The 23458-nt window shown below is 36.6% G+C and overlaps 1 protein-coding gene across 3 annotated transcripts in view; it reads right to left on the bottom strand.

Moving 5' to 3' along the window:
* Positions 1–676: 676 nt before the first annotated feature.
* The window catches only part of NET1 (neuroepithelial cell transforming 1), a 58956-nt gene continuing 36174 nt past the window's right edge, over positions 677–23458 (bottom strand). For 2 of the 3 annotated variants that reach the window (XM_002721685.5, XM_070055811.1), the window contains exons 4-12: positions 9026–9133; positions 7712–7879; positions 7271–7333; positions 6512–6608; positions 6303–6379; positions 5377–5634; positions 4395–4565; positions 3525–3711; positions 677–2587 (exon numbers count right to left, since the gene is read on the bottom strand). In XM_002721685.5, the coding sequence (XP_002721731.2) occupies positions 2181–2587; positions 3525–3711; positions 4395–4565; positions 5377–5634; positions 6303–6379; positions 6512–6608; positions 7271–7333; positions 7712–7879; positions 9026–9133 (1536 nt within the window). In that variant the 3' untranslated portion in view covers positions 677–2180. Of the gene's footprint in view, positions 2588–3524; positions 3712–4394; positions 4566–5376; positions 5635–6302; positions 6380–6511; positions 6609–7270; positions 7334–7711; positions 7880–9025; positions 9134–14085; positions 14385–23458 lie in introns of those variants that run through there. The other variant, XM_002721686.5, reaches the window with a different exon arrangement.

Genomic DNA, 23458 nt, shown 5'->3' with positions numbered 1-23458 from the left:
ATACATTTACTCAGCTTCTGAGTCTTATTTTCTTACTTGAAGAAACCAAGGGAAGATACAATTTTAAATAAAACATCATTCCATTACCAGCATTTGAACTACCACTGGCTTCTGTAACTTCCTAAACTGATCAAAGTAATTGTGGAAGGAATGATATTCTATGAAGAAAAATCAAAACTCCTCTGGATCCAGAATTTCGAAGCTTCCTCTGGATCCAGGGAGATTCATTTGCTAGGATATTCCTCTCAAGGAAACTAGGTTCCAGGGCTCAAGGTGTATTACTCTCTTGTAGGTGTCCTCCTAAGTCTTTCTGGTGTTAAAGATCAATCATTGGTGTAGTCTACATCTTTGAACTTGAATTTCCAAAATTAGGAATCTGAGACACCTGGATGAAAATATGAAATTTATCAAATTGATTAGGATGCTTTGCTGTTAGTTTTATTATGGGCCCAGCAAGTGGCCAACTGTTCATTTGTTTTCCATACAACTGTTATTTATGCTGTGTTCTTAAAAGCTTTGTTTCGTAAGATTCACAACACTGATGTAACTGAACCTTTCTCTTACTCATCAATGATTTTCAAAGCTTTAATATTTGTACTTTTTATTAACTTTTCTGAGGCCTGCCATTACCTCTTCTGCCACAGAAACTCCCAAAATATCCACCAGGCAAGAAATCTTTAGGGTGATTATGTGTGTGTTTTTTTTAATTGTATAATTCATTTATACAGAGAAATCATTTGGATTGATCTATTTACAGTCTTTTTCGATTTTGCATTTCCACTGGCCAAATATATTTCACATGATAGTCAACATGACTTGAACTGATTCCAATTATAAACCTGTATGACATAGGGCTTAAAAGTCCTCCCAACCTGTCTTAAAGGCCATGATTTCATTTTAACAGAAACATTTTGCAGTAAAAGATTCACAAATATTTTCTCCATCTTATGTATAAATCCACTGAAACTGATCTAATGTGGTCAAATTTTCAGGACATTTCATTGTTTCTTTTCAAACTCATTATTTGCAGGTATTATAAACCAAGGCAAATAAAGTCCACATCCCCTCAAGCCTTCTACAACTTACTCTATTCCCTCAAGTTGAACTTTTCCTATCTCCTTTCATACTCTGGCACAACCAGACATTTTTACTTTAAGACAAATCTACTCTCTTTCCCCCTCTTTTTAATTTTTAACTTATACCAGACTGCCTTCCCTCTTGCTTTTCAGACAACACTAACACTTTCAACAAAATCCTTAAGTGGTTTTCTTTCAGTAGTCTAAAATATATTGTCATTTCATGTGTCTTCACCACTATGAAATGCTACACTGTAAAAATTGCAATTTTCTTATTGGCTCAAAAACAGTATGGCTTGGTTTCACTTGGTAAAGTTAATATGATTAAAATATATATATATATATATACACACACACACATAAACATACATTTTAATCAGGAAGAAAAACACTTTAAAGACATGCCAATTTGAAAAGGCATCAAAGTAAAAAAATAAAAGCAAATACTAAAAACTACTTTACATTAAAAAAATTAAATAATTGGCAGGTTAAATGAATGAAAAATGAGGAATGTGCAGTGAAAAACAAATTTATAATGCATTCCAGTTTGAGAAAATGGAAAACCTATCAAGTTTTATGGTTTGTTTTCTGAAGAAAGTATGTTTCAATATCAATTTTAAAATCTTCCAAACATATATTCCATACAGATTTTAGATGCCAATATTAAAATTTCAAATTTTGTATACAAAGTTTATAAAAGAAACACTGGTAGAATTCCAGTACTTGTAAAGTTCTGTTTTTGAGAATATTGTGAATGTCACAATTGAATGGTACTGGAAAGTCATGAGAAATCCAGAACTGGGAGAAAACCCATTTCACGAGTATTTCATCTGATTAAAAATACCAAGCTTGTAAAGCTTGTATGTTCTAAATAATCCAAGAAAATATCTTAAAAAAAAAAAAAAACTGTCATTTAACAGTAATCCATGTATCTTTAGCTGCCATTAAAAAAAAAAAAAAAAGAACCCAAAACAAAGAAAATGTTACAACTGGTATGGTATGGAGTAACCCTACAATGCTTCCATGCTCACATTACGAGAAAAATGAAACTGTACACATTTATAAATAAACAGTCTGTCCACCAGTTAATACACACAGCTTCCTTTATACCAAAGTCTCTTTCCGCTTGCCACTTAACTGGGCTTTGTCTCTTGCTCTTCGGAAGCCAGACTGTGTTCGGTGTGCCTTTACACTCTTGGTGTCTTCTGCTGTCTGTACAGTAGAACCACATTCTGCAGTGTTTTCATCAACTTCTACCTGAATAACACTGGAAGCTGTAGATGCCCTTCTCTGAGCTTGGAGGTTCCCAGTACAGGGGTTGTTCTCTTCACACTCTTCGTGAAGCTCTGGCAAACCCTGAAGCTCTGGTGGACTTGTGGCCTGCTGGAAGGGGGCAATGGCGCTTCGAATACAATTGAACCACTGCTGCTTATGAAACACATCATTGGCTTGTAGAGTGTGAGACTGGCCTGGAGAAGGGTCTTGGAAGCGAACTCTAAAGATATTTTTAGCTGGAGAAAATAAAAGTTGAAAAAAAGGAAATCAGACTTTAAAAAGTCTTTGAAACTTTTAAAATCTTTAAAAATATTTTTCAGATTTTTAATTTAATTGAGAGACAGTGAGAGAAAAAGAGACATAGAGGAGACAGAGATCTTACCTACTGGCTTATTCCCCAGACGTCCACAATCACTGAGGGAGGACCAGAGCCAGGAGCTAGGAACTCAATCCAAGTCTCCCACAAAGCCGGCAGGAACTCAAGTACTATCAACTGTTGTCTCCCAGTGTCTACATAGCAGGAAGCTAGAGTTAGGAGCCAGAGCTGGGAGTCAACCTCAGGCACTGAGGTAGAACAAGGGTGTGCCAACTAGCAGGTTAACTGGTCAAATGCCTGCCCCTGGTTACACAATCTTAACATGGGTGCTGGTATTTATGTGGCATTATCAATTATGTAGAAATATTAAATTAAATATACCTACTGGTGTCAGAGCCTCAAACCCTGGCAACTTACTGTTAACAATTATAGGACCACGAACCTACTCCATTTCTAGAATTCTTAAAGATTAAAACTAAATTCAGAGGCAGGTATGTGACACTGTGGTTAAAAATGCCACTTGGGACACCTACAACCTGTATCAGAGTGCCTGAGCTTAAATCCCAGCTCTGCTTATGATTCTTGCTCCCTGCTAATGTGCACCCCAGGAGGCAGCAGATGACAGCTGAAGTACACTTGGGTCCTTGCCACCTACATGGAAGACCTAGATTGAGTCTTAGGCCTTTGGCTTTGGTCTGGCCCAGCACCAGCTATTGTCGGCATTTGGGGAGTGAATCAGCAGACAGAAGATCTCTATCTGCCTTTCAAATAAAGTAAATAAATACTAAAAAAAAACCTAAATTCATTTAGATTCTGAATTTATGTTTTGTTAAACTATTTTAAAGCTTAGATTTTACCTTTATCTGAGTTGCCAAAAGCTCCTCGAAAGGACCCTCCCATGCGTACATCCCCATCCTGCAGGTCTTCTAGGACCAGCTCCTGGACTGGGATTGGCTGCCGGTACACCTGGTAAGAGTGGCGCTCATTTCGTGTAACAGGCCGAGTCAAAACCAAAATGTCTTGAAACAGGAAAACGTACAGTTTCTGGAAAAAAGGGCAAACAAATGCTTTTTAAATATAGAAGTATATGATTTAAAATGAAATATATTGTTAAAAACCACAACTTATAAACCGGGCTTTTGAAAAGCACATAATGAACAAAATATCAATTCTATAAAACTTGGTTTTGGCTGGTACTTTTGTAACTAACATTTTAAAAATAAATTTGTGTTCATTCAATCTGCTTCATAAATTTACTGCATAGTAATAAACACTATTTCTATCAACAATAAACTCAAAATTTTTTGAAGGATTTTACACCAAGAGAGAAGAGGCAGAGGGAGAGAGGTCTTCCATCCAATGATTCACTCCCCAATTGGCCGCAACGGCCGGAACTGTGCCGATCTGAAGTCAGGGGCCAGGAGCCTCCTCCCAGTCTCCCATGCAGGTGCAGGGGCCCAAGGACTTGGGCCATCTTCTACTGCCTCCCCAGGCCACGGCAGAGAGCTGGTTTGGAAGTGGAGCAACCGGGTCTCAAACCGGTGCCCATAGGGGATACCCACGCTTCAGGCCAGGGCATCAACCCACTGCGCCACAGCGCCGGCCCCAACGTTCTTTTTCTATTCCATGAATTTATTTTTACAAATTGGTTTCATAAGTTACATGCAAAAAATTGAACAGGGTAGGAAAAGGCAGCTTACTTCTTTCTAGTATTCAAAAAGACTTACGTGTCCATTTTTATTCTTCAGTTCCCCATGGCACAACAACACTTTGCTTGCTTCAATTCTAGGATCCTTCTGCTTTTCATCCAGATACTCCAGCTTGTCAATGTAATACTGACACTCAGATTCGCCTTTCTTCAAGTTGATATCAGACAGAACTCCTTGTATTATCAACACCTAAAGATTATCAAAATATTGATGGAGCAACAACTTTAGTATATGGACTCATCCTGCTTCCCTACAGGGCAAAAATGTCACATAAAATCATAGATTTTAAATCTTGCAAAGGACTCTAGAAATCAGTTAATTGTCAGTCCGTTCATTTTGCAAACGAAGAAACAGTGCCAGCCCAACTGGCACTGTCCAGTCACTAAACAAGCTAGCAGAAGTGACTAGATTAAAATACAGCCCCTTCATTAAAATATAACGTGTTAAGTACAACACTGGTACATCTTCTTTTTTTTTTTTTTTTTTTTTTTTGATAGGCAGAGTGGACAGTGAGAGAGAGAGACAGACAGAAAGGTCTTCCTTTTGCCGTTGGTTCACCCTCCAATGGCCGCCGCGGCCAGCGCACTGTGGCCGGCGCACCGCGCTGATCCGATGGCAGGAGCCAGGAGCCAGGTGCTTTTCCTGGTCTCCCATGGGGTGCAGGGCCCAAGCACCCCGGCCATCCTCCACTGCACTCCTGGGCCACAGCAGAGGGCTGGCCTGGAAGAGGGGCAACCGGGACAGAATCCGGCGCCCCAACCGGGACTAGAACCCGGTGTGCCGGCGCCGCTAGGCGGAGGATTAGCCTAGTGAGCCGCGGCGCCGGCCAGTACATCTTCTTACTGCCTAGTGCACAGTGCACCAATGTTTTGGGTACTTAATAACAAAATACTTCACTATGTTGATTCAACACACATAAAATGAAATTATTATTTTATACATTTCCAAGCCACTTAATATACCATTGACTAATAAAAGAATCATTCACTGGACTACTTACAGCTTCCTCCAGAAGCTGAACATCAGGGTGGTCTTTCGGAGTGTGCCTAAGAATTTCTTTTAACAGTAAAGGGTATTTGACTAAGCGACTTCGAGGGATATCGAGGAAGCTCCAAAGATCAAGTTTTCGACTGAAAGGAGACTCAAGACACCGCTGGAGGAAATCTTGGACTCTTGGATCCTGCTTCTTTTGATCAAGAAGCGCTTTGGCTGCCAGCTGGTTACTACAGTATCCTTTGTAGGCATTCAAGCCTGGTAACTGAATAATAAAGGAAAGGAGAATGTATGATGCCTACTTGTTATGACTGCACTAATAAGCCTGTGAACAGGAAATACAAAACATACAGCTCTTATTGAGACACTGAACAAGCTGTGGATATTTTCCTGCAGATGATAATAGGAGCTTAACAGTATTCTGGACCATCATCAGAATGTTCTTTTACAATTCCCCTAATTTGGCTAATTTCAACTGGACTTAACAACCTCTATTTCCCCCAACCTCAGGTATATACTCAGTTATCTCTGTTTTCAAAACACTCAAGAACCTTCTACCATTTCTAAATGCAACTGACTACCCAGTGACACCCTTCTTGAACAGTGCCCAGCCTCTGGAAGGCACTCAAACCTTGAGTGAATAAATGTAACAGATAATTAATAGCAGATAATGTGGGTGTTCTGCCCAAGCACATATTTTTTGTAAATAGATTTGTAACACAAATGAAAATACACCAGGAATGAAGTTTAAAAAAAAACCAGATTGTAACTTTTACATCATTGTAAAAGATTTTTACCTCATTGTAGGTATGTTGAGTTTTTATGCTTTATCTGTTTGTGGGATCCAGTTATGGGATCTAACTGATTTGACATCCATCATAAACACTGGCATTAATGTAAGAAGCAATCTGGGGTTGACAACTTGCTACATACCCACTTCACAAGAATGTGACCAATCTGCTCTACTGTTCCATCAGGCTTGGTTGCTTCTCCTATTCTCGCCAACAAATCTGAAGCGTAAAAAGACCAGAAAGACCAATAACAGGTTTATTTACAAAACAGGTCAGCACTACATTAGAAGTTTAGATCTAAAATTACTTGTGTTGCCCAAATGCTAATGAAAATTAAGTAGCATATCTAACCTTCATGGAGAGGTATGTAAGCATCCAAATCACCAAATATGTGTGTGAGTTCCTCTTCTGACATGATGGACAACTTTAACATGGGGTCATGGTATGCCTATCAGAGGTAGAGAAAAGTGTCACACATACAGATTAAGCACAGAAAACATGATGAGAAATCTGGGCTTGATTGTAAACGTGGCTAAGACATAAAAGTCAGTGTAGAAACTGTTTGCTACACGTAAAAGAATCAAAAGTGTATGCTAATCCTCAAATAGGCTCTCCTACGAAGACTCGTATTTGAAAAGATGTACCTTATCTTCATCTAACGTACATATTCACCAGTAGATATTTTTTGCTTCCAAAGGTTAAGAAAATGATCCTTTAGAATTTGTGAAATATAACTTTTAGGGGCCAGCGCCGTGGCTCACTTGGTTAATCCTCCGCCTGCGGTGCTGGCATCCCATATGGGCGCCGGGTTCTAGTCCTGGTTGCTCCTCTTCCAGTGCAGCTCTCCGCTGTGGCCCGGGAAGGCAGTGGAGGATGGCCCAAGTGCTTGGGCCCCTGCACCCGCATGGGAGACCAGGAAGAAGCACCTGGCACCTGGCACCTGGCACAGTACCGGCCATAGTGGCCATTTGGGGAGTGAACCAATGGAAGGAAGACCTTTCTCTCTGTCTCTCTCTCTCTCACTGTCTATAATTCTGTCGAATAAATAAAAAAAAGAAAGAAAAATAACTTTTAAAAAATATAACATCTGATAAGAGGTTATTTACTGACCTTTCTTGCAAGCTTGAGATCCTCAATTAAATCCTGTTCACCTCGGGACATTTCATATATCGCCTAAAAAACATCCACCAAACATCAGAGTCATTCCTTCCTTTGAAAAAGGAAAATTATATACAACATATCCTTGTATTATCTAACTGAAGCTTTGAACAGCATTCTATGACTCAGTCTTGAAAACTATAAATCAGAGTGGAATTCCAAATGAAAGGTTGCCATGTATTCTATAATTCTACCCCATCAGAGCTGTTTAGTTTGATGGCCATCACCAAGTGTTACTCATCATGTATTATTGCTGCTCAAATACAAAAATTCAAGTTAATTTTGCCATAGGGATTAGTTTGCTATCCTTTTGGCAAAATATATACTTAAAAAACAGGGTGTTTTTTGGGCACAGGCTAATCAATATGGTCTTGGTACTGAATGCTACCATACCTCCTGACGTTTGATTTCTCTGGTGGTTAAAGACTCCTTCATACTGATGTCGAACATCTCTGACCACAGTACACTGCTTCTTCTTTTGGCAGGTGTTGGGACTGTCGACCTGCTGGATGACTTTTGGGCAGAGGCTGGGGATCTGTGGTCACCACGAAGGGTAAATGACTTAAAAAAAGAGGTGAGGCAAAAGGTAAAATAAGATTAAGGATGTAATAATTACTCTCTTTTCTTTTTCTTAAAGCAAAGAAAACTAATTAAAAACAAAGTTCTGAGAATTTCTCAACACAATCATTTATGTAAGCTTCAATCCACCATTCTAAAATATTTACCAGCTAAAACTGCTTTCTGGAACTATCCTTTGATAAAAGATGTGACTTAACATTTTGAGGTTTCCCCTAAATGAAAGATCTCTGTGAGTGAGATCCCAGTGGAAAGAACAGGTCTTCAAAGAAGGAGGTACCTTTCTCTGAAGGGAGGAGAGAACCTCCACTTTGACTATGACCTTGTCTAAACAAGATAAGAGTCGGAGAACTCAAAAGGCTTCCATAGCCTTGGAATCTCATGACTGGGGCATAGGGAGATTACTGATGCCATAAACAGGAGTGTCAATTTGTAAAGTCAACAACAGGAGTCACTGTGCACTTACTCCTCATGTAGGATCTCTGTCCTTAATGTGCTGTACATTGAGATTTAATGCTATAACGAGTACTCAAACAGTATATTTCACTTTGTGTTTCTATGGGGGTGCAAACTGTTGAAATCTTTACTTAATGTATACTAAACTGATCTTCTGTAAAAAAAAAAAAAGAAATTATCAATTCCCAACTTGACTCTCACTGGGATTAAACATGACAATAGGTCTGATCTGATTTCATCATCATTTAAAAAATCATCTATTATTTTCCACTTTATGTTTCTGTGTGGGAGCAAACTGTTGAAATCTTTACTTAATGTATACTAAACTGATCTTCTGTATATTAAGAGAATCGAAAATGAATCTTGATGAATGGAAGGGGAGAGGGAGTGGGAAAGGGGAGGGTTGCGGGTGGGAGGGACGTTATGGGGGGGAAGCCATTGTAATCCATAAGCCATACTTTGGAAATTTATATTCATTAAATAAAAGTTAAAAAAAAAATTTTTGAGGTTTCCACAAACACTGTTCTAATAACAACATTCCTTACCAGCATATCCCAAAAAGAAAACATGTTTAAGTACAATAGCACAAACCTGTTTGTATGGCTCAAAAAAATTAATTTCAGGCTTTTACTAAAAAGTCCCCTGACTACATTCTCTCATTTTCCCTGTTCTTACCTGTATTGTTTGACCAAAGCGTCTGACTGCTCCATTTCTTACAGGAGAGATTAAATTCGCCAAGGATGTGACTCGAGCTAGAGGTCGAACTCTTTTATTGCTTGGCTCCTATGAAAACAAAATCAGATTACACTAAATGTATGTTTAAGCACAATGATTTCAAATAAGCTTAGACAAAGTTAAGCCTCTCACAAAATAAGTTTGTACATTACAAAACACAGAAACATGTACGTGTGAAAATGAACAGATGTTCTTCGTTGTTAAAACAGTAAGAACACTATCAAGTATCAGCAATTTACCAAAAAATAAATGTTCTAAGAAAGGCCAGTCAATATTTGAATATCACCTTGAGAATATAACAAATAGTACCGGTAGAAGAAAAAAAATGAAATTTAAAACAAAGAAATCAGATTCTAAAATCCTATAGAACTTTCTAGCTTAATGTGGAGAATAACTTTTTAAAAAATGATTCATTATTGTGAAAATGTTACTCAAAAACATGGAAGAGAGCAGCATAATGAATCCCACATATCTATCACTCAGATTCAGTAGTTTCTGGTATCATATTTTGTTTCACTTCTGCCTCTACTTGAATATTTTCAAGCAAATCCCAGATATTTTATAATTTCATTTTTAACTATTTCAGTTACAGAGTAACCTCTAAAGAAATATGACATCTGAATAGGTCAAAATGCATTCAAGTGGTTAAATGAGCTCTTAGGTTCTGGAATCAGAATGACTGGCTCAAATTCGGGCTCTCATACTTGTTGGGGGTACATCTGGAGCCTTAGCCCACTCATTTGCAAAATAGGGTTAATAGCAGGGGTCCTCTTATAAAGTTGTTGTGATCAATCAATCAGTAAATAGAGCTCAGAACAGTGCTTGGTACATACCAGATTTTAATTATTATGAACACTTTTTTAAGGAATATTTCCACTTACTACATAAACATTGGAATTTATAAATAATTAGATCCTCAACCATATATTTATTAACAAAGAAAAAATATACACAAATTCAGAGGAATCAGTTATTGTTCTACATGTATTACTTAAAAATATTATTGATATGGCAAACATATCACTTATCATTCCAGGATCTCAACATTTCACAAAAACTGGATCATCTAATTTTACTGCTAGGAAAATGGAGGCATATCACTAGGTGACTGGCATAGTTATTGAAATAAAGAAAGTCAGATCATAAAACAGGTAGATTTATTCTTTATAATGTCTAAGGAGCATACTTAGCTTTTTTTTTTTGTATTTGGTGTCTTTCACAATTGTGGCAAACTCAACAAAATAATTCTTAAGGATATATATAATTAAAAATTATATTAGAATCACCATGTAAAAATAAAGATTATTTAAAAATAATGGAATTTTTTTCCTAAAAATTCTTGACATGACTAAAGTCATATAAAAAGAGGTGAGGAAAGTGAATAAAAATAATCCCTTTCAAGAAATTTAAGAAGAGACTGATAAAGTCTAAAAATTATTTGAAAAGAAATTTAGGTGATATAAAAAAAGCAATTAAGACTTAATCAAAGCTGCTGAATGGATACATATATATATATATATTAAAAACACGAACTACTAGAGTAAAGAGACTTTGTAGATAAGGAAAATTCAGAACTATGAAGAATTTAAGAGGTGGAGTTGTAGATGACTTTTTCTACCCCCTAAATAAATGAACTCCAAAGGCAAACTCTGAATAAAGCCACTAATGAGCAAATGTTAAATGAACTGAAATAAAGACCTTTGAGCTGTATGGTAGGATGGCACGAGCTGTGCGGCTGGGGACATATGTGAATGCCTTTACCACACACATCTGTGCAGACTGAGTGACACATGCGTGTGCAGAGGCAAGCACAAGGCATTCCTTTCCATTTAGTAAAGACAGAACAAAGAGTCTCCTGTTTGAATGGATTGAATTACCTCACAAAGTTAATGCCTACTACATTAACGCCTTCTACATCAACTAGAAAAAAAAAGCAGTTGTCACAAAGTTTTATTCTTCTTTTTTGCAAACAGAGGTTAACTCTTCTTTGATTAAAGCATAATAAAACTGACTTCCTAGTAAATCACAAAACATTTAAATTAAATTTAAATTTAAATTCACCTTATGGTGAATTTTAAAAGAAAGTTAAAGAAGAAAAAAATTTTTGGTATTTGCTATATTATATAAAATCAAATTAATGATAAATGTTCTCACCTCTATAGTTACTGTAACAACTAATTTCCTGGTAACTCAAAATTATGTGATATTTAAAATGAACATCACAGAATTTAGGTAACTAAATGTAAATATGTCTAAAAGATATTTCTAAAATGAATATGGATTTTGTTTGTGCAGTATCTTCAGGGTGGCAGGATATTATATTAATCAGTATTTGATTGTTGAATATGTTTCATAATTTTAAAAACTCAACTACAATCTCTCTTTCACAAAGGTCAAGTTACTCTTCAGAGCTGATCAAGTATGGCATGTTTTGGTAACAAAGTATGGTAACTAAATCAGGAAATAAGGGTTTGGGAGGGACAGAAATGGTCCTCTACAGTTTTGCTTTTGGGAATCCAATAGTAACTGTCTTACTCAAAGGACATATGTGAAGAACAGCGGACAAATACAACACAAGCTTTGGCATATGTATTTCAAAAGGATAAAAAATTTTAACAAATAATAAGTGTGATTATGAAATATGAAAGTATAATACTGAAAGTATTGTAAAAATATATTTATAATACTGAAAGCATTACAAAAGTATGACACTAATTTCAAGACACATATACTATTTGAAAAAAAAAAAAAAGTCAAACAGAAGACTTCTGTGGAAGAATGTTATAGATTAGACATCTGTGGGTCACCTAAAACACTAGGAAAAACTTTGTCTCCTTTGGAATACAGGTGAGTTACAATCAAAAGTACTTACTTTATGATCTGATTTGTTTACTAAGATCCTAAGCATTTGTACTGTCACAAAACATTTCTAAGATGAGGCTTTCAGAGAACTGGTACTACACTCACATTCGTGTTTCCCCATGGACTGGATGCAGGAATACCATTTAAAAGTGATCCAGGAAAACAGCAGGAATATATCTTACCACCACCAAAAGTAAAAGCTCATAATGTTTGTTGTTGTTATTGTTTATTTTTGTTTTGGAGTGCTGGAAACAAGTTATGGAGAATATTAAGCTGAAAAATGTGGATACTGAAACTATACAACCTTCTCAGAAGGCAGCCTGAAAATCCAGGGGTATAAAAACGAATACCAAGAGCTTTACATGCTCAAACCTTTTAATTGTAGGCAGCCTTTCACCAGGGCTAAAGTTCACCTGAAGGGGAAAAACCCAACATTCTCTAACGTAAGTTTATGTTGTTTATTTAGGTTAATTTTTAATCAGACTATTTAGTTTAGCTAGGTAGTCACATGAATTATTATACGGAATCTGCCTTCAGACTGGGTTTTCAATTAATAAATTCTCATAATCCACTTGCAGTCAGGTTTTATGTCCTAACAAATTTTCTGGTTATCCATCAACAGAAAATTTTTAAGAATAAGGTCTTTATTGGGATGTACCTTACACGTAAATGCAACCACATGGAAAAATCCTTTTATGAATCTAGTTTTTTATAAATAGGTTTTTTATTCTAATGATGCCATTTAGAGGACATATTTTAGAAGGGTATCTTCTTTAGTAAGTCAAATCAACAGAGTTAAAAATATACCAGTATGTGTCTGGGTATATTCATCTTGGGTTACTACAAAAATAGTCTTCTCTCCTACCTGGCAAGAATTTTAAAAAAGGAATAAAAACAAAAAGGTTATTTAAGAAGAATTTTAAAATAAACTCTGATTAATTGGGATTTCTTCCTCTTTCTACTTAGTAATAGACTATTCTAATTGTTTATTTAAGGCTGTGTTGTTAGTTCTAAAACCCTGACAACATCCTTGATGTTTTTAATCTTCAGAATAAACGGATGCCAGGAACATGTTTGAGAAACAGAAAAGACTAGCTAGTTCTTGATGGTCCAAAAAATGACCAGTTTTAGTGTCTGCACTGATGACCTCATGTATGACTTGTTCTATGCAAAGGAAATGCTTATACATTTAGAAAAAACTGATGCAAATGAGCAAAATGCAAAAACAAATAAGCCAAACTGCACAGAACAAAAGCATACCTCATAAAGAGGAAGCTAGTTTAAGTACCAAAAGGTGTATGTATATGAGTGACAAACAACATTATTTGAGTATACAATAAATTACACATATCTTAAGTGTACAATTACGTAAGCTCTGACATATGTATTTGTATAGCTTTAAAACCATGACCACAATCCAGATAGCTGAATACAGAACAATATTTCTATAATATAAGTGACAATGTAGTATATACAACAGGCAATATGTAGCATAAAAAGAATACTGTATATTATTAAAACAACTGTCAAGACTATATAGAATGGCATAAAAATAATTTGATTTTGATGAATGTTCATAGTGACCTCAAAAACCTACAATGACTCCAGAAAATTAGAGGACAGAATTTAAACAATGATTCAATGGGTTAAATATTTTAACACTATCTTTTCCTTTCTGGATAAAAAATGGTACACAATGAACTTACTAGATATGTTAAGAAAAATAAACAGGCATACCAGCATAGACAGCACAGAATTTGTTCACTAACAATATTTGCAAAGAAGAGATTCCTTTTATCCCTTTCTTACTCCATTAAAACAGTTCCTAAGACTAGATAATATACATGTGACTTAAAACAAACAAAACCAATTACATTAAGCATCAGAAGTCTGACAAACCAGAGCAGCACACAGATTTAAAATTTTTGTAAAAAAGTTGTGTATGCATTCAAGCTATGCTATATATAAATCTATTGAAACTTAGACCACAGACCCTAAAAACATTTTAAGCTTGTATATATATATATAAAGTTATACATCTCAACATTAAGTTCAAAAGTTTAAAATTCTACTGTTAATAAACTTAGAAATTCTGTGCTGAGAAAACATTCTTTTGGCTTGTTTTTCTTAAGTCTTACCTCTTGTTCTCTGAAGGACTGGTTATTAACATCTAGGACTCGTATAGTCCTTTTAATAGGTAGGAGACCTCCAATCTCATCATGCGCCACCATGCTTTACCAAGTACCCCTTCCAGTCTTTCAAATTAATCCACATCCAAGTCAGCCCTGTAAGGATGCGCCGCAGGGGCACACGGGCTTTTCTTCTGTGGGCTCAGCTACCTTTGGCGGCCATGTGCCCATGCCTCTTGCTAGCAGTGGAGCTGATGGCTTCTGCGAGCAGCAGGGAGCAAGCACGCAGACCTCAGGGCTCCGGGGCGGGGCCGCGGGTCACAGCCAACAAGGCTCTGGGGGTGGGGCCCACCGCCCACGTGACTTTAGTTAACTGCTGGCTGGACACACCTAGGCGTCTCAGTTTTCCCAGCGCAAGAGGAAGCTCTTTATCAAAAGTTTAGAATTTCTGTAGTAAGAGGAGAGGTAAAGAAGATGAGCTGATACAAAGCAGAAACTTCTCTTTCTGATTTAAATACTCAAGAGACTGGCAGAAATACTTTTTTCTGTAGTAGTCTAATGCTTAGGAAAGAATTTATTATGGATAACTTGGTAACTTCGAGAAATAAAACAAGAATTCAGGGTTAAATAACTATATAAAGGAAAGTCAGGTAACTTGTTTTTACTTTACAGAAATGCACGCACACTCGCAACTGTAAAATTATCCCAATCTTTATAAAATGGTTCTCACCAGTTTTCCCTAACACTCTTAGGGTAAATATAGTAAAGTCACTTCAGTTCCCTCTATTTCTTAAGTAAAACTACCATCAGGTTATGGGTAAAGTATAATTGTGAGTTACTTCAGATTTTTAAAGTTTGGTATTTCTTAATTTTTTTTCGGTGTGTGCTAAATGTTCTATAACATAAAACATAAAGGATATGATAGGGTCCTTTTCTAAACAGACAACCAATTTAGATGTAGTCCTCATAAGATCAAAAGGCCTTCTTAAAAAGTCTTATATTTACAGGTGAAGAAAGGAGGCCAACAGAGGTGAAATGCCCTGCCTAGTCACACCACACTACTGGAAGATTCTACATTTCTAGTCTAAATCCTTTCCTTTATGGGACAAATCTGTTTCTACTGGTTTAGCAGATTTTCTTCTTTAGCACAAAGTACTGTACTCTATTTCAAATGGTAAGATTTTTATGTTAACTGTATATTACTATGATATAATGCCAGCAATTTCCAAAAACATTTCTATTCTTAGGATTTTTCAGTCTCAGAGAACTACCATGTAAAAGACAGTATTCTAGACACTTAAGTGATACAGAAAAAAATCATTTTCATATTTGCTCCTAAAATACTAGCAAGTCCATTATGTAAAAGATCACTGAAGAGATAAGTGACAGAAGATAATTTTTGCAAATCCCAAAATAATTTGTGTCACTAGTAAAGTGCTATGAGAGTTCTAGAGAAACCACTTTCAAGTTAAGACACAGCTAGGAAAGACTAGGGAAGAGATTTTAAGATGTTATTTTTCATAGAGTTGAGCAAAAGTGCAAGAAGATAAGGGAGTGAACCCACACTGTAAGGTTGCGGGCTATGGGTAGACAGATGGAGCAGAAAAGAGAGATAATGAAAGGTACACTAAAATAAGATATATGGCTAGTGTTAAAGATGGATGAACGATGACTGGGAACAGGCATAAATCACAATCAGGTATTGAGAACATTGCTAAGGTACAGGGTAGTGGGAAAAAAAAAGGATATACGCAAGAAGTCAAAGATGCCTAACATTTTAAAAATCGAAGCGAGAACTGTTAATACAAATAAAGAAATGAGGAGGAATTTTTTTTTCAGAAGTTTCATTTTAGATGTATTGATTCTGAATTGAAAGCATTTAGGTAGTAGCTGGAAATGTGGACAAGGCCTTGGAAAAAAGTGAGGGTAGATTTAGACAGGACAGTCAAACAGAGATTACAACTGAAGCTTTGAGAGCGAATGAGATTCCTGGGAAAGATGTGGACACAAAGACAGGATCTAAGGACATAGCTGTAGAGAATCCCAAGGGTAAAAAAAAAGGAATAGTCAGAAGGAAAGAAAGCAAGAAATCAAGAGAAGTTTTAATTATAGTAAAGAGGGTAAGAAAAAAGATCTATAATGATTACAATCTAAATTTTTTAAAATTTCTTTTTCTTTTATTTGAAAGGAGAGAGAACGAGAGAGCGAGCAAGCAAAAGCTTCCATTCTGTCTTTTGGGTTACTTCCCAATTCCTGCAACAGCTAGGGCAGGGTCAGGGTGAAGGCAGGAACTGGAAACTCAATCTAGGTTTCCCAGGTGGATGGCAAGGATTCAAGTTCTAAGACCATCACCTGCTGCCTCCTGGGGGTGTGCACCAGCAGGAAGTTGCAATCAAAAGCAGAGCTGGGACTCAAACCCATGTACTCTAATACGGGATGTGAGGGTCCCAAGAAGCATCTTAACTGCTATGCCAAAAGCTCACCCTAGTGATTACAAATTTTACTGTGGATCTCCAATGTGCTAGTTCAGTAGAATATACACAGAGGTAAATTGTGAAGAGTGTCTAGAAAATAATAAGTAATGGTTATAGGCTATTTCTAATGGCAAATAATTGATAAAAATAACTTACTAAGGTTTGCAGGACAGTGCTACTTACTGCAGGAAGGACTACTGCTGCCCTTCTGTAGCCTCAAAAATGCTTTATATATGGGATGATGCTAATAACTTGTCTTTCTGCTTTGAAATTTCTTTAAAGCAATGGAGGCTGATTATATTTTATTATCTCTTCTATATTATTCTCTACACCTAGAAAAAATGTGTGAAGTGTTTTGCCGTAAGAGCAGATGACTGTACGACATATTTCCATACAGCATTACAGTGGAAGCACCTAGAGATTGTGGACTCCAGATCCCCGATTTTATAGGTAAGAACACTGATTTGTTTATGTCCTCACAGCTAATAAGAACAGCCTATGCCAGGCCTCAATTGTCTAGTTCAGTTAGCTTCATCTGCTTAAAAATAGTGTGAGGTCAATACTTTATGGTCATGTAGTTTTGTAAGGGAATAAAAGATTATAAGCAGTAAGAGTTAAGAAAGAAGCTGCTAAGAAGTTCTCCTTGGGCCTCTTACTTGATTTCTTTTTCAAAACTATGTTTTTCCATGTTTACTATGTTTACCTCTGACAGAAGTAAAGCCAAGATAAGGAGGAAAGGTATCTCTCCTTCCCCTTCTGTAGTTAGGGATCAGAAAGATAAAGCTAGAGGTTGTTATATGTAAAAATAGAAGGTCTATAAGAACAAATACGGCCCAGTGGTGACTGTTACAGGCACAAAAATTCCAATTTACCAGCATTAAAAATTTTAGTTTAATTTTTATTGTGCATGTTTGTGGTCCAAATACAAGTTAGACAACTGAAGATAGCACTTAAAAAAAAAAAAGAAAAGGATCAATGAACATGTGAACACATGGGTATTCAATTAGTACTCTGGGAGACCTTGGGTCTTTTAGCAGAGTTCCATAAAACCAGATGGCTAAAACGTCCTCCAAGATCATAAACCCATCCTCTCAGTTTTCTCAGGGGGAAACTGAAGGACAGTGGTGAAAAACAGAAGAAAAATTTAAGGCCCTACTCTGTGCAACAGCTTTATGCGTGTTTTCTTATTCAATCAATTCTATGAAGTATTTGTTATTTCTATTTTAAAGATGGAGGAAACCAGGACTCAGAAAGTTTAAGAAAAGTGTCCAAAGGTGCCTAGTTAATGAGTGGTTGAGTAAGGATTTGAATCTGGTCTTCTAACTTCTATTACAACATACCTTCCAGATAATCTATATGAGATACTAAACGTAAATCCTCTAGCACATATTCTAGAACATATCAAGTGCTCAGTAAGTGTTGAAATGCAGTAAGCCAGTGGAGAGCTGTTTCCAACTTAAGTTTCCAGAGTCCCAGGCTAATGTTCACTAAGTAATTGCCAACATTTTATGGATAAAAAAACCATAAACAAAGTTAAGAGATTGGTTGCCTATAGCATTTGTATGATGAGGTGCAGTGCAGGCAAAAAGATAATAGTTCCAGTTGTTAAGTTTAGAAGAGATCCTATTTCAATCAATGGTAATACTTAATTGTGTTATTAATAGCAAGTATAAAATATGGAAGTAAAATTAAGCATTTCTTTTTAAAATTTTACTTATTTATTTAAATTTTTAATTAGTTTTTAACAGATTCAATACAGCCCATAGATACAATTCTAAGAACATTATGACATTCCCTTCTGAAATCCTTCCCTCCACCAATGGTAGTAGTTATACTACTTTCTACAAATGGTGTAACTGAGGCTCAGGTTAGTTAAGTGCCTTTGCTTTGTAGAAACTACAAAATAAAATAAAATACACATGGCACATGTGTGAGACCCAGAAGAAGCTCCTGGCCACTCCTCTTCCGATCCAGTTCTCTGCTGTGGCCTAGGAAAGCGGTGAAAGATGGTGCAAGTGCTTGGGCCCCTGCACATGCTTGGGAGACCTGGAAGCAGCTCTTAGCTCCTGGCTTGCGATCAGCCCAGCTCCAGCTGCTGTGGCCATCTGGGGAGTGACCCAGAGGATGGTAGACCTTTCTCTCTGACTCTCCCTCTCCCTGTTTGTAACTCTTTCAAATAAATAAATAACTCTTAAAAAAAAAAAAAAACAGAGAACTCATAAACTTAAAAACTCAAATTTAAAAATAATTATGCAGTTTAATGAAAGGCATAAAGTTTTTGATAAAATTACTGGTTACCAAAGCCCAGGTTTAGTTATAGCTTCTCTTCTGCTTAAACTGAATATTTAATGATGTTTTCCCTAAAATATGAATAATGTAAAAAGAAAGATAACACTGTTTCCTTTCTTTATAGAAATAGTACTGTTATCTGTTTCATTTTCCTTCTTTTAAATGGAAAGCAGTTCTCTGCTTCCCTCTACAGGTAGTATTGTGGAATGCAACTGTCAACCTGTTTTTAACTTTGTAATTATGTCTTTTTTTTTTTTTTTTTGGACAGGCAGAGTGGACAGTAAGAGAGAGAGACAGAGAGAAAGGTCTTCCTTTGCCGTTGGTTCACCCCCCAGTGGCCGCCAAGACCGGCGCGCTGTGGCCAGCGCACAGCGCTGATCCGATGGCAGGAGCCAGATACTTATCCTGGTCTCCCATGGGGTGCAGGGCCCAAGCACCCCGGCCATCCTCCACTGCACTCCCTGGCCACAGCAGAGAGCTGGCCTGGAAGAGGGGCAACCGGGACAGAATCCGGCACCCCGACCGGGACTAGAACCCGGTGTGCCGGCGCCGCAAGGCGGAGGATAAGCCTAGGGAGCTGCAGCGCCAGCTGTAATTATGTCTTAAAGAACATCATATATATGAATACTTGAACCATCTTTTAATCTGTAGTACAATATGGATGACATTATACTTTGTATTTTTGGCCTTTGTAATGCCTTCATGTTTTGTATTACTAAGCTTAACATATTTAAAAATCGTGCAAGTACATGAAAAAGATTCCACAGTTCACAGGAAATATTTTGAGGATTTTTTTTCTAAATACAGAAAAACCATGTTCCATTTAAAAACTCCAGAGTTCAAGATTATAAATATCTACCATGTAATTCACTAAATATAAGTTAGAATTGAAAATCCTAATAAAAGGGAAGTAATGATCGTAAAATGGAATTTTTGAGAAACTGCAGTCCAAAATATTTAGTAATAAGTTAAAAACAAATAGACAGTTATATTTGGACTAGATGGTAATGAAGTTATATGTGAATTTGAGCTTTAAAAAATCATTTGGATTAAAAATTTCAGTGTCGCCAAGCTTTACTAAGCATCTGCTTTGAGAAAAAAAGTCATCAATTCAGACAAAAATTAATTATGATTAGGAAGAACTATAAGTCAACAACAGGAGTCACTGTGCACTTACTCCTCATGTAGGATCGCTGTCCTTAATGTGCTGTACATTGTGATTTAATGCTATAACTAAGACTCAAACAGTATTTTTCACTTTGTGTTTCTATGTAGGTGCAAACTGTTGAAATCTTTAATTAATATATGCTAAACTGATCTTCTGTATATAAAGAGAATTGAAAATGAATCTTGATCTGAATGGAAGGGGAGAGGGAGAGGGAAAGGGGAGGGTTGTGGTGGGAGGGAAGTTATGGGGGTGGGGGAAGTCATTGTAATCCATAAGCTGTACTTTGGAAATTTATATTCATTAAATAAAAGTTAAAAAAAAAAAGAAAGTATTTGGCTTTTGTGTGCATGTGTGTGTGGCTTATTTCCTTTACTATGTCTTCAGGATTGATCATGTTGTGACATTATCAGAATGTCTTTCCTTCTTAAGGCTGAAAAATATTCTATTTATTTATCTGGTAAGTTGTTTTCTTCTAGTCTGGGTTTGCCAAGTGTTATCACTAGAGGGTGAATTTTGTTATATGCTTTCTTTTTTTGCATCAGTTGAGATGACCATTTGGTTTCCTACTTTCATTCTGCTGATATGTTAAATCATCTTTGCACTCCTGATGGAATCCTACTTGGTCATAGTGTATAATGCTGTTAGAATGCTGCCAAATCCACTTTGCTAGTACTTTGTTGAGGATTTTCACAATACTACCATTTTCTTGTAGCACCTTTGTCTGGCTTTGATACCAGGGTAATACTCGTCTGAAGAGGAGTTACTAAGCATTCCTTTTCTCTCAATTTTTGGGAGAGTCTGAGAAGACTACTGTTATTCTTGAAATGTTTGGTGAAATTCACCAGTAAAGCCATCTCATTTAGGACTTTGATTTGTGGGTCGGCTTTGTCTATGGAGCCAATCTTTTTAACTAGTTACGGATCTATTCAGATTTTTTTTCTTTTTCTAATTTAGTCTTGGTAGCTTGCTGCTAGTTATCCAATTTGTTGGTATACAGTTATTTACAGTATTTTTTTACAACTCTCTTTATTGCTGTATACATGGCAGTTACATCCCCACTTTCATTTCTCATTTAGTAATTTGACTCATTTTCCCACTCAAGCTACCTACAGTGTTAATTTTGCTAATCTTTCAAAGAACCATATTTTGTTTTCACTGATTTTTTTAATTCTATATTTTATTTATCTCCACTCTAATCTTTATTATTTCCTTCCCTCTGCTAGTTTTGGGTTAGGTTGCTTTTCTTTTTCTAGCTCCTTAAAGGTTATTGTTTGGAGATCACTCTTCCTATTGTAGATATTTACAGCAATAAATTTCTCTCTCAGCACGGCTTTTGTTGCACCATATACATTTTGGTATCCTCTGTTTTCATGTTGATTTAGCTAGTTTCCCTTTGACCTAGTGGGCCTTTAACAATGCGTTGCTTAATTTCTATATACATTTGTATTTTCTAGTTTTCCTTTTGCTATTGCTTTCTAGTTTCAACAAGAAACTAGAATGGAAACTGATTCTGTGATTGGAAAAAGTTGGTTATGATTTCAATCTTTTCCAAATTATTAAGACTTGTTTTGCATATGGCCTATCCTTGAGAAAAACATATATTCTGTTGTTGTTGGGTGGAGGTTCTGTTTCTGTTTATTAGGTTCATTTGGTCTAAGTTTAAGTTTTCCATTTCATTACTGATTTTCTATTTTTTTTTAAACAGGTAGAGTTATAGACAGTGAGAGAGAGAGAGACAGAGAGAAAGGTCTTCCTTCTGTTGGTTCACCCCCCAAAATGGCTGCTACGGCTGGCGCTGTGCAGATCCAAAGCCAGTAGCCAGGTGCTTCTTCCTGGTCTCCCATGTGGGTGCAGAGGCCCAAGCACTTGGGCCATCCTCCACTGCCCTCCTGGGCCACAGCAGAGAGCTGGACTGGAAGAGAAGGAACCAGGACTAGAACCCGGCGCCCATATGGGATGCTGGCACCACAGGTGGAGGATTAACCAAGTGAGCCAGGGCGCCGGTCCCTCTGTCTGTCTATTCTAATAGTTCTCTGTCTCATACACACGCACACACCCCAAATACAGACTTGACAAGACTGTAGGGATAAGCTGATTATCATAAACTGATGGAGCAGTGTCAAACTTTTTAGACAGCAAATAGATAGTATCAGCAAAGGTAAAACATTCAACCCTATATCTATATCAGACATAAAAATGGTTCTTCCTTGTGTGGAAGGAGAAGATGTACTGTAGCATTATTTTTAATGTGAAAAAAACTGGAAATTTACTAAGTGGCAATTGTTAAAGGACTAGTTAAATAGATTAAAATACTTTACTGCTATGGTATACTATATAGCAACTAAGAATTAGGTAGCTCTTATAAGCAAGATATAAACTCAAGTGACCTTTTAAAACACTGTTTTAAATTTTTGTAAAGAAAAAAGCAGTCACAAATACTTATGTATATAACAGTTTATGAAAGATTAAGCTTAAGGATAAACAGTTTTAGGGCCGGTGCTGTGGCGTAGCAGGTGAAGCCTCTGCTTGTGGAGCCGGCATCCCATATGGGTGGTGATTCGAGTTCCAGCTGCTCCACTTCTGATCCAGCTCCCTGCTTAATGGCCTAAGAAAGCAGTGGAAGACGACCCAAGTGCTTGGGCTCCTACACTCACGTGGGTGATCCAGAAGAAGCTCCTGGCTTCAGATCAACCCAGATCCGGCCATTGTGACCATTTGGGGAGTGAACCAGCATTACCAGGGATAACTGATATATTCAGCTTTTATATTTTTGGCAGAGAACTATCATTTTATCTATCTTCAGTTTCTCTTTACTTTTATCACCTGCATCAGCAATTGGCTTGATTTTCTGGTCCTATGTCACAGAGAAATAATATTGGATTCCTTTATATGGCAACCAGCAGAGATCATAGTTACATTAAAATGCAGTGGGTATCACTAGGTTGGGCTTATTCACTGGTTATGTCACCAAGTGTAGTATGTCAACTAGGTTTAAACTATTCAACTCTTTGCCTAGGAAAATTACAAATTCCCTGTCATGCTTCTAAGAAGGTTATTTCTCAAAAGTGATATTTGGAGTGTTAAATCAGAAACTACAAAACCACTACTGTAATTTTAAATAATAACAATTTTTAGAGTCACTTATCATTTATACATTACTTTATTAGGAATAGAGTACATAATTTAGTATTATGTTTAATCTCAAAATTGCTAACATTTCAGTACCGAAAATATTAACCCCCAATATACCGTCTAACTTTTAAGAAAACTAAGATCTCCAAATCTGTACATTCAAAAGAACTAAAGATTCACCTATTTGACAACATTGTTTGAAGTATTTTTTTTTAAGATTTATTTATTTATTTGAAAGTCAGAGTTACACAGATAGAGGAGAGGCAGAGAGAGAGAGGTCTTCTATCTGATGGTTCACTCCCCAATTGGCCGCAACGGC

Source organism: Oryctolagus cuniculus, chromosome 13 (assembly GCF_964237555.1).
Source record: "Oryctolagus cuniculus chromosome 13, mOryCun1.1, whole genome shotgun sequence".
In the NCBI taxonomy this organism is placed as follows: Eukaryota; Metazoa; Chordata; class Mammalia; order Lagomorpha; family Leporidae; genus Oryctolagus; species Oryctolagus cuniculus.
The sequence above is the reverse complement of the archived record's forward strand: the minus strand, read 5'-3'. Positions and strand labels throughout refer to the sequence as shown.